At 35.7% G+C, this 13,297-nt stretch overlaps 1 protein-coding gene across 1 annotated transcript in view; it reads right to left on the minus strand.

Annotated features, from left to right (window-relative positions):
- MGST2 (microsomal glutathione S-transferase 2) overlaps window positions 1-12,493 on the minus strand; it is an 80,212-nt gene extending 67,719 nt beyond the window's left edge. Inside the window, exon 1 of the mRNA XM_088451441.1 lies at window positions 12,407-12,493. Within this exon, the coding sequence (XP_088307567.1) occupies window positions 12,407-12,464 (58 nt within the window). The 5' untranslated portion in view covers window positions 12,465-12,493. The remainder of the gene's footprint in view (window positions 1-12,406) is intronic.
- Between the last annotated feature and the right edge of the window lie 804 nt (window positions 12,494-13,297).

The following is a 13,297-nucleotide window of genomic DNA, read 5'->3' on the forward strand; positions in this document are numbered from 1 at the left end:
TCACATCTATCTATCTATCTTATCTATATCATATCTATCTGTGTCATATCTATCTATCTATCTATCTCTGTCATATCTATCTATCTATTAATCTATCTATCTCTGTCATATCTATCTATCTATCTATCTATATCATATCTCTCTGTGTCATATCTATGTATCTATCTACCTCTGTCATATCTATATCATATCTATCTATCTATCTATCTATCTATATCATATCTATCTATCTATCTATCTATCTATCTATCTATCATCTATCTATCTCTGTCATATCTATCTATCTATATCATATCTATCTATCTATCTATCTATCTACCTCTGTCATATCTATCTATCTATCTATCTATATCATATCTATCTGTGTCATATCTATGTATCTATCTACCTCTGTCATATTTATCTATCTATCCATCTATATCATATCTATCTATCTATCTATCTATCATCTATCTATCTCTGTCATATCTATCTATCTATATCATATCTATATGTGTCATATCTATCTATCTACCTCTGTCATATCTATCTATCTATCTATCTATATCATATCATATCTATCTGTGTCATATCTATCTATCTATCTATCTATCTATCTACCTCTGTCATATCTATCTATCTATCCATCTATATCATATCTATCTATCCATCTATATCATATCTATCATCTATCTACCTCTGTCATATCTATCTATCTATCTATCTATATCATATCTATCTGTGTCATATCTATGTATCTATCTACCTCTGTCATATTTATCTATCTATCCATCTATATCATATCTATCTATCTATCTATCTATCATCTATCTATCTCTGTCATATCTATCTATCTATATCATATCTATATGTGTCATATCTATCTATCTACCTCTGTCATATCTATCTATCTATCTATCTATATCATATCATATCTATCTGTGTCATATCTATCTATCTATCTATCTATCTATCTATCTATCTATCTATCTACCTCTGTCATATCTATCTATCTATCCATCTATATCATATCTATCTATCCATCTATATCATATCTATCATCTATCTATCTCTGTCATATCTATCTATCTATCTTTCTCTGTCATATCTATCTGTGTCATATCTATCTATCTATCTATCTATCTATATCATATCTATCTGTGTCATATCTATCTACCTCTGTCACATCTATCTATCTATCTTATCTATATCATATCTATCTGTGTCATATCTATCTATCTCTGTCATATCTATCTATCTATTAATCTATCTATCTCTGTCATATCTATCTGTGTCATATCTATCTATCTCTCTATCTCTGTCATATCTATCTATCTATCTATCTCTGTCATATCTATCTATCTATCTATCTATCTATCCATCCATCTCTATCGATCGATCTATCCATCCATCTCTATCGATCGATCTATCTATCTGTGTCATATCTATCTATCTATCTATCTATCAATCTATCTCTGTCATATCTATCTATCTATCTATCTGTCTATCTATATCTGTCCTCCTATCTATCTATCTATCTATCTATCTATCCATCTCTATCGATCGATCTATCTATCTCTGTCATATCTATCTATCTATCTATCTCTGTCATATCTATCTATCTATCTACCTCTGTCATATCTATCTATCTATCTATCTATCTATCTATATCATATCTATCTGTGTCATATCTATGTATCTATCTATCTACCTCTGTCATATCTATCTATCTATCTATCTATCTATATCATATCTATGTATCTATCTACCTCTGTCATATCTATCTATCTATCCATCTATATCATATCTATCTATCTATCTATCTATATCATATCTATCTATCTATCTATCTATCTATCTATCATCTATCTATCTCTGTCATATCTATCTATCTTTCTTTCTCTGTCATATCTATCTGTGTCATATATATCTATCTATCTATCTATCTTATCTATATCATATCTATCTGTGTCATATCTATCTTTCTATCTCTGTCATATCTATCTATCTATCTATCTATCTCTGTCATATCTATCTGTGTCATATCTATCTATTTATCTATCTATCTATCTGTGTCATATCTATCTATCTATCTATCTATCTATCTATCTATATCTGTCCTCCTATCTATCTATCTATCTCTCTCTGTCATATCTATCTATCTCTGTCATATCTATCTATCTATCTATCTATCTATCTCTGTCATATCTATCTATCTATCCATCTCTATCGATCGATCGATCTATCTATCTCTGTCATATCTATCCTATCTATCTATCTATATCATATCTATCTATCTATCTATCTATCTATCTACCTCTGTCATATCTATCTATCTATCTATCTATATCATATCTATCTATCTATCTATCTATCTATCTATCCATCTATATCATATATATCTGTGTCATATCTATCTATCTATCTATCTATCTATCATCTATCTATCTCTGTCATATCTATCTATCTATCTATCTATCTTTCTCTGTCATATCTATCTGTCATATCTATCTATCTGTCTATCTATATCATATCTATCTATCTATCTATCTATCTATCTATCCATCTATATCATATATATCTGTGTCATTATCTATCTATCTATCTATCTATCTTTCTCTGTCATATCTATCTGTGTCATATCTATCTACCTCTGTCATATCTATCTATCTATCTTATCTATATCATATCTATCTATCTATCTATCTATCTCTGTCATATCTATCTATCTATCTCTGTCATATCTATCTGTCTATCTCTGTCATATCTATCTATCTCATATCTATCCTATCTATCTATCTATCTATCTATCTATCTATCTATCTATCTATATCATATCTATCTGTGTCATATCTATCTATCTCTGTCATATATATCTATCTCTGTCATATCTATCTGTGTCATATCTATCTATCTATCTATCTATCTATCTATCTATCTATATCATATCTATCTGTGTCATATCTATCTATCTATCTATATCATATCTATCTACCTCTGTCATATCTATCTACCTCTGTCATATCTATCTATCTATCTATCTATCTATCTATCTATATCATATCTATCTATCTATCTTTCTCTGTCATATCTATCTATCTATCTATCTATCGATCTCTGTCATATCTATCTGTGTCATATCTATCTATCTACCTCTGTCATATCTATCTGTGTCATATCTATCTATCTATCTATCTATCTATCTCTGTCATATCTATCTATCTATCTATCTATCTATCCATCTCTGTCATATCTATATATCTCTATCTTATCTATCTATCTATCTATCTATCTGTCTATCCATCTCTGTCATATCTATATATCTCTATCATATCTATCTATCTCTCTCATATCTATCTATCTATCTATCTATCTATCTATCATATCTATCTATCTCTATCATATCTATCTATCTCTGTCATATCTATCTATCTATCTCTATCTTATCTATCTCTGTCATATCTATCTATCTCTGTCATATCTATCTATCTATCTATCTATCTATCTATCTATCTATATCATATCTATCTGTGTTATATCTATCTACCTCTGTCATATCTATCTATCTATCTATCTATCTATCTATCATCTATCTATCTCTGTCATATCTATCTATCTATATCATATCTATCTATCTATCTATCTATCTACCTCTGTCATATCTATCTATCTATCTATCTATATCATATCTATCTGTGTCATATCTATGTATCTATCTACCTCTGTCATATTTATCTATCTATCCATCTATATCATATCTATCTATCTATCTATCTATCATCTATCTATCTCTGTCATATCTATCTATCTATATCATATCTATATGTGTCATATCTATCTATCTACCTCTGTCATATCTATCTATCTATCTATCTATATCATATCATATCTATCTGTGTCATATCTATCTATCTATCTATCTATCTATCTACCTCTGTCATATCTATCTATCTATCCATCTATATCATATCTATCTATCCATCTATATCATATCTATCATCTATCTACCTCTGTCATATCTATCTATCTATCTATCTATATCATATCTATCTGTGTCATATCTATGTATCTATCTACCTCTGTCATATTTATCTATCTATCCATCTATATCATATCTATCTATCTATCTATCTATCTATCATCTATCTATCTCTGTCATATCTATCTATCTATATCATATCTATATGTGTCATATCTATCTATCTACCTCTGTCATATCTATCTATCTATCTATCTATATCATATCATATCTATCTGTGTCATATCTATCTATCTATCTATCTATCTATCTATCTATCTATCTACCTCTGTCATATCTATCTATCTATCCATCTATATCATATCTATCTATCCATCTATATCATATCTATCATCTATCTATCTCTGTCATATCTATCTATCTATCTTTCTCTGTCATATCTATCTGTGTCATATCTATCTATCTATCTATCTATCTATATCATATCTATCTGTGTCATATCTATCTACCTCTGTCACATCTATCTATCTATCTTATCTATATCATATCTATCTGTGTCATATCTATCTATCTCTGTCATATCTATCTATCTATTAATCTATCTATCTCTGTCATATCTATCTGTGTCATATCTATCTATCTCTCTATCTCTGTCATATCTATCTATCTATCTATCTCTGTCATATCTATCTATCTATCTATCTATCTATCTATCCATCCATCTCTATCGATCGATCTATCCATCCATCTCTATCGATCGATCTATCTATCTGTGTCATATCTATCTATCTATCTATCTATCAATCTATCTCTGTCATATCTATCTATCTATCTATCTGTCTATCTATATCTGTCCTCCTATCTATCTATCTATCTATCTATCTATCCATCTCTATCGATCGATCTATCTATCTCTGTCATATCTATCTATCTATCTATCTCTGTCATATCTATCTATCTATCTACCTCTGTCATATCTATCTATCTATCTATCTATCTATATCATATCTATCTGTGTCATATCTATGTATCTATCTATCTACCTCTGTCATATCTATCTATCTATCTATCTATCTATATCATATCTATGTATCTATCTACCTCTGTCATATCTATCTATCTATCCATCTATATCATATCTATCTATCTATCTATCTATATCATATCTATCTATCTATCTATCTATCTATCTATCTATCATCTATCTATCTCTGTCATATCTATCTATCTTTCTTTCTCTGTCATATCTATCTGTGTCATATATATCTATCTATCTATCTATCTTATCTATATCATATCTATCTGTGTCATATCTATCTTTCTATCTCTGTCATATCTATCTATCTATCTATCTATCTCTGTCATATCTATCTGTGTCATATCTATCTATTTATCTATCTATCTATCTGTGTCATATCTATCTATCTATCTATCTATCTATCTATCTATATCTGTCCTCCTATCTATCTATCTATCTCTCTCTGTCATATCTATCTATCTCTGTCATATCTATCTATCTATCTATCTATCTCTGTCATATCTATCTATCTATCCATCTCTATCGATCGATCGATCTATCTATCTCTGTCATATCTATCCTATCTATCTATCTATCTATATCATATCTATCTATCTATCTATCTATCTATCTACCTCTGTCATATCTATCTATCTATCTATCTATATCATATCTATCTATCTATCTATCTATCTATCCATCTATATCATATATATCTGTGTCATATCTATCTATCTATCTATCTATCTATCTATCTATCATCTATCTATCTCTGTCATATCTATCTATCTATCTATCTTTCTCTGTCATATCTATCTGTCATATCTATCTATCTGTCTATCTATATCATATCTATCTATCTATCTATCTATCTATCCATCTATATCATATATATCTGTGTCATTATCTATCTATCTATCTATCTATCTTTCTCTGTCATATCTATCTGTGTCATATCTATCTACCTCTGTCATATCTATCTATCTATCTTATCTATATCATATCTATCTATCTATCTATCTATCTCTGTCATATCTATCTATCTATCTCTGTCATATCTATCTGTCTATCTCTGTCATATCTATCTATCTCATATCTATCCTATCTATCTATCTATCTATCTATCTATCTATATCATATCTATCTGTGTCATATCTATCTATCTCTGTCATATATATCTATCTCTGTCATATCTATCTGTGTCATATCTATCTATCTATCTATCTATCTATCTATCTATCTATCTATCTATATCATATCTATCTGTGTCATATCTATCTATCTATCTATATCATATCTATCTACCTCTGTCATATCTATCTACCTCTGTCATATCTATCTATCTATCTATCTATCTATATCATATCTATCTATCTATCTTTCTCTGTCATATCTATCTATCTATCTATCTATCGATCTCTGTCATATCTATCTGTGTCATATCTATCTATCTACCTCTGTCATATCTATCTGTGTCATATCTATCTATCTATCTATCTATCTCTGTCATATCTATCTATCTATCTATCTATCTATCTATCCATCTCTGTCATATCTATATATCTCTATCTTATCTATCTATCTATCTATCTATCTATCTGTCTATCCATCTCTGTCATATCTATATATCTCTATCATATCTATCTATCTCTCTCATATCTATCTATCTATCTATCTATCTATCTATCTATCTATCTATCTATCATATCTATCTATCTCTATCATATCTATCTATCTCTGTCATATCTATCTATCTATCTCTATCTTATCTATCTCTGTCATATCTATCTATCTCTGTCATATCTATCTATCTATCTATCTATCTATCTATCTATCTATCTATCTATATCATATCTATCTGTGTTATATCTATCTACCTCTGTCATATCTATCTATCTATCTATCTATCTTATCTATATCATATCTATCTGTGTCATATCTATCTATCTATCTCTGTCATATCTATCTATCTATCTCTGTCATATCTATCTGTGTCATATCTATTTATCTATCTATCTATCTATCTATATCTGTCCTCCTATCTATCTATCTATCTATATATCTATCTATCTAACTATCTATCTCTCTATCTCTGTCATATCTATCTATCTATCTATCTATCTATCTATCTATCTATCTATCTATCTATCTATATCATATCTATCTATCTACCTCTGTCATATCTATCTATCTATCTATATCATATCTATCTGTGTCATATCTATCTATCTACCTCTGTCATATCTATCTATCTATCCATCTATATCATATCTATCTATCTATCTATCTATCTATCTATCTATCCATCCATCCATCTATATCATATATATCTGTGTCATATCTATCTACCTCTGTCATATCTATCTATCTATCTATCTATCTATCTATCTATCTATCTATCTATCTATCTTATCTATATCATATCTATCTGTGTCACATCTATCTATCTATCTCTGTCATATCTATCTATCTATCTCTGACATATCTATCTGTGTCATATCTATCTATCTATCTATCTATCTATCTATCTATCTATCTATCTATCTATCTATCTATATCATATCTATCTGTGTCATATCTATCTATGTCATATCTATCTATATCATATCTATCTGTGTCATATCTATCTACCTCTGTCATATCTATCTATCTATCTATCTATCTATCTATCTATCTATCTATATCATATCTATCTATCTCTGTCATATCTATCTATCTATCTATCGATCGATCTCTGTCATATCTATCTATCTATCTATCTATCTATCTCATATCTATCTATCTATCTATCTATCTATCTCTGTCATATCTATCTATCTATCTCTATCTTATCTATCTATCTCTCTCTCTCATATCTATCTATCTATCTATCTATCTATCTCTGTCATATCTATATATCTCTATCATATCTATCTATCTCTCTCATATCTATCTGTCTATCATATCTATCCATCTCTATCATATCTATCTACCTCTGTCATATCTATCTATCTATATCATATCTATCTATCTCTGTCATATCTATCTATCTATCGATCGATCTCTGTCATATCTATCTATCTATCTATCTCATATCTATCTATCTATCTATCTATCTATCTATCTATCTATCTCTGTCATATCTATCTATCTCTATCTTATCTATCTATCTCTCTCTCTCATATCTATCTATCTATCTATCTATCTATCTCTGTCATATCTATATATCTCTATCATATCTATCTATCTCTCTCATATCTATCTGTCTATCATATCTATCCATCTCTATCATATCTATCTATCTCTGTCATATCTATCTATCTATCTCTGTCATATCTATCTATCTCTATCTTATCTATCTCTGTCATATCTATCTATCTATCTATCTATCTATCTATCTATCTCTGTCATATCTATCTATCTCTATCTTATCTATCTCTGTCATATCTATCTATCTATCTATCTCTGTCATATCTATCTATCTCTATCTTATCTATCTCTGTCATATCTATCTATCTATCTATCTATCTCTGTCATATCTATCTATCTATCTATCTATCTATCTATCATATCTATCTCTATCATATCTATCTATCATATCTATCTCTGTCATATCTATCTCTATCATATCTCTATCTATCTATCTCTGTCCTATCTATCTCATATCTATCTCTATCATATCTATCTATTTATCTATCTCTGTCATATCTATCTACCTATCTATCTATCTATGCATATCTATCTCTATCTATCTATCTATCTATCTATGCATATCTAGTGTTCACTCTAGCTCCGGTGGCAGTCAGGGCGCCGGAGCTAGAGAGGGCAACGGCGCGCGTCCGAAAAGGGGGCGTGGTCATGAAAAGGGGGCGTGTCTATAAGACGCGTCCCCTTTTCGTCATACTTGGGGGCACTTACGGAAACTACGGGCAGCCCCCAAGTGCTGCAGAAAGGGAGAATAGATGCCGGGCGCATGCGCCCGGCATCTATTCTCCGGCGGTGACCGGGTCACTGCACGTTTCTCCACCCGCAGGACACTGCGTCCCGCGGGTGAGGACAGCACCCGCAGGCTGTGAGGGCAGGGCGCTTTTTGCCCTCCTCCTGGAGGGCAGGGTGCCGCGCCCCGCTAAAACAGCCTAGGGGGAACGCTACATATCTATCTATCTCTGTCATATCTATCTATCTATCTATCTATCTATCTATCTATCTATCTCTATCTATCTATCTCTGTCATATCTATCTATCTATCTATCTATCTATCTCTGTCATATCTATCTATCTCTGTCATATCTATCTATCTATCTCTGTAAAATCCAGGGGTGCTGAGAGGGGGGGAGCGGGTACTAACTACCCGGGCACGGGCTTGCTGGAGGGGCCCGGCCGCATACGTGCCTACTTTTGAAAAAGCATTTCAGGGAGATTGTGAAAGCGGGATGCAATCGGGAAACCGGGTGTCCAGATTGCTTTATCCTGGCGAGGGTTAAATGACAGGCGTCTAAATCTAGACTCCTGTCATTTTTCCGACGAAGGGGAGACCGGCGCATGGCATGCCGATTGAAGGGATGCCGGGTGCCGCGAGTGGACAGCCACGGGCGGGAGGGTTAGGTTTAGGGCACCTGGGGGGGACTTAGGGTTAGGCACCCCCCCGGGAGGGTTAGGGTTAGGCACCCCTGGGGGGGACTTAGGGTTAGGCACCCCCGGAGGACTTAGGTTTAGGCAGCGGGGAAAGGGGGGTTAGGGTTAGGCACTTGGGGGGGAGGTTAGGGTTAGGCACCCCTAAGGAGGGTTAGGGGGTTAGGTCAGTTTTTACTTACCTACGGACGATTGGGATTTCCAGCGCTGTCGGGCTTCCGCTGCCGGGAACTCTGCTTCTGTCGGCCTGCCGCTGCCGGAATGCGAACTGCCGGTCATAGGGCTGGCGGTATTTCATACCGATCCCGTGAAAGCAACACCTAATGAGCGTGGCTATAAAGTGGAGTGTACTGCTACATCTAAAAGGTGTGTCATAAAACTGACTTACATCCAAATGTAAACAAGCCTAAAAGCAGTCAGTAAGATCTATTTGTTGATGAAAACACACTGATACTTCTCAGAAATGCATGTACCATAGGGATCATTGTGCCGTATAATCAATGCAGGGAAATTATACTAAAGATTCCATTTGAATGTATATATCTCCGCTTTTTTTAAATATAACAGCTTCATAATGGGGTAAGGTGCAATCAGGGAGATTAATAGACTCTTCAGGTGCAATTTCAGGGAGTCTCCCTGACAGTGAGGGAGGGTTGGCAAGTATGGGCCAGGGTCCGGCACCACTTCCCCCCCCCCCCGTCTTACATCACAGCAGCCCAGCACACCATATATCTTTGCATCGGCTTTGCAATTTGGCTGCAGTTTGCATTTTTTTAGTTTGCTTACACATTTATTATGTACTATTACGAAGCTGGAGTAGATACAGTATGTACAGTATGTGAGGGGCTGAGCGGAGGGTTTGGGGGAAGCAGGGGCAGGCCAGCTACTGACGTAGTGCTGGGCTCACCCCCAGCCTGATGTTAACGGGAAGCATGCCCCCAAACAACATCATATAGGGGGTGCAGCCTATGGTGATTAGGCCACGCGAAGGTAAGGGGTGACTAGGTACTGTTCTGCACAGGGTGCGGCTCCCCCTGGGGCACGCCCTGCAATGCAATATGTCTTAGCGCTGCAGTGTACCAAAAGAGCGTCACTGGAGTAGGGTTACTATATTTAAAAAAAAAAAGAAATCTGGGACACACTGGGGGCGTGGACAAATCCGAGAGGTGTGGCCACGCCCCCTCTCCAAAAAAGTTTTAAAAATAATATGCGCAGCGAGCTCAGTACCGGGGCGGCTGCGGAGTGGCGGTGGAGGTCAGTGCGCTGTAAGTGTATGTAGTATGTGTAGCCTGGCCGCATTATGATGCCTGCAGTGCCCCTTGCTCACACGCAAGGTGACTCAGCTAGTCGGTTACATACGCCGGACGATGCTGCAGATCTTGGTTCTCTGTAGCCGGTAATGTAACTCAGGACACACGTAGAGCAACCCTACACTGGAGAGATGTTGCAGTAACAACTGAGCCCTCTGGCGGTTCCTGTCCCATCACATCATCCTGGTACAGATGTGATACATAGGGCCCCATTTACAATAGAACAAAAATACCAGCAGCAATTTTCGTTCAGTATGACTGTGATACAAATGAAAATGCCACTAGTATTTATTAATACTACCCCTCCGGCGAAGTCCCGCAAAGTCCTCGGCGAGGTCCTCTGCTGGGCCTAACGCTGCCAGCAACGGGGCTCCAGTATTATGCACATTTGCGACGGTCCGTTTGCGCATGTGCATGACACGGGAACCCGGCAGTGCCTGGAAGGCTTCACTGAAGCTAGAAAGGCACCGCTGGGTCTCCATTGCCGGCAATGGGGACCGCATCGCTCTCGCCAACTAAAAGATGGCGAGAGCAATGCTGTGAAAACAGCGGCAATCTTAGATTACCGCTGTTTATTAAATGCAGAAAGGTGGCATAACCCCTTTAGCGAGCACTAAAAGCGTTATGCTTTGTTAGTAAATGGAGCCAATAATAGCCTCTGGATGGCCCTGCTGCGAATGCAGGAGAAAACCCTGAGATGTCATGTAGGACGGAGGGAGCATGAAAGAGGATGTTGGAGGCGGCATTGGGAGATATAAGTAACTAAAGCTCCATCCTCAGATGTCGCTATGTGTTATTAGACAAGTGAGGAAAAGCTCATCTGTTCGCATTTAGTAAGTGGCCGTTTCATTTTGACTCCACTTGATCCATTTGCCCCACAGTTCTTTCTTTACTTTTATAAGAGTTTCCTGAGATACACCATCATCATACATAAGGTAAGCAAACATGAGATTTACACTGTAATATAGCACGTATGCTGAATGTATGTGCATGATGCAATAGGAGAACCTCATAGTCTAAGGAAGCCTCTAGGGCATATAACTTCAGATTAACCCTTCTGATGCTACATTCCTTTGCGGATTTTTTTTTAGTATATAATACTTAGAAATATCAGAAGCCATTGCGTTAAATCACAGAACATATAGCCAAGGAATGTCCATATCACACAGAATGACCCCCATTTACTTGCCGGATGCACCTCACATTGCATGAAGATGGAATACCAATACCAATCCACTTGGATGAATAGGGGACTTACTGTACAATAAGTTGATGCTTACACTAGCTTCAAAGTATTCTCTCTCATCAGCACATCTGGTCCAGAGCCTCGCTGACCTGCAACCCCAAGCTTGCAGCCAGACCTTTATAATAACAATGTATTATAGAACCATGAACAGTAAAATCCCTGAACAGATACTGAACAAGAACATAAAGGGATGGCACCATGGACTGGCAAACACCAGGGTTGTACAGTACATGCCCATTTGGAATATGGAGCAAAGCACTTACCTTGCTGGCAGGCAGAGAGCAGGGAAACAGCAGCAAGCAGGACTATGTCGGCAGTCATGTTATTAGAGAGAGTGAGAATGGAAGAGAAGATTGTCAGTAAGCAGAGTAGTGTAAGACACACCCACCACATCCGTAACAACACATTAACTCCTGCAGTGCTGTCTAGTACTGTATGTAGTACTGTATACTGAATATGCCATAGGTCATCGGACAAAGGTCCTGAACAGTTGGCTGATTAATTCCTATTTTGCCCTACCTGGCTATTTGAAAAAAATAAGTTCTGAAAGATTTGTAGGTACTTGTGAACTTTACGGACTCATTGCATCATGGCAGAGAGAGCCCAATGAATGTTTTAAATGGTACTTGTGTATGTAACATTACATACACAAGTACCGAAAGTTGTCCCCACCTAAAGAAGAAAGTTGTCCCCTTGCGGGCCCACTGCGATCGCCACGCTTTGGGCTCGTTGGCTCGCTACGATCACAACAAGGTTATATTCCCCCTTTATGCCCACTTGGATGGTAGGGAATGACGCTGGACACTGGCTGATGACGTCAGGTTCCTCTCCGTGAAGGGGATTTAGACATTACCATGATTGATACATAAAGTACACAAGTACCATTTAAAACATTCATTGGGTTCTCTCTGCAATTAATCCGTAAAGTCAGGGCTGTAGCTAGGGTAGTGCGGCCGGTGTCATCGCACAGGGCACCACAGGTCAGGGGGCGCTGTTAGGGCCTGTCAAATTTCTGTTTATTATCATTCTCACTTATAACTTCCTCTTATTTCATCCCCAGCATCTCCTGGCCTCTCCTATCTCTTCCCTGGCCCTTCCCCATGAGGCCATTCCCCTTTTTTGGTTGCATTACGTCCCTTTGAAAAATGAGGGGG

This window comes from Taudactylus pleione, unplaced genomic scaffold, assembly GCF_031769625.1.
Source record: "Taudactylus pleione unplaced genomic scaffold, aTauple2 ptg000548l, whole genome shotgun sequence".
NCBI lineage: Eukaryota > Metazoa > Chordata > Amphibia > Anura > Myobatrachidae > Taudactylus > Taudactylus pleione.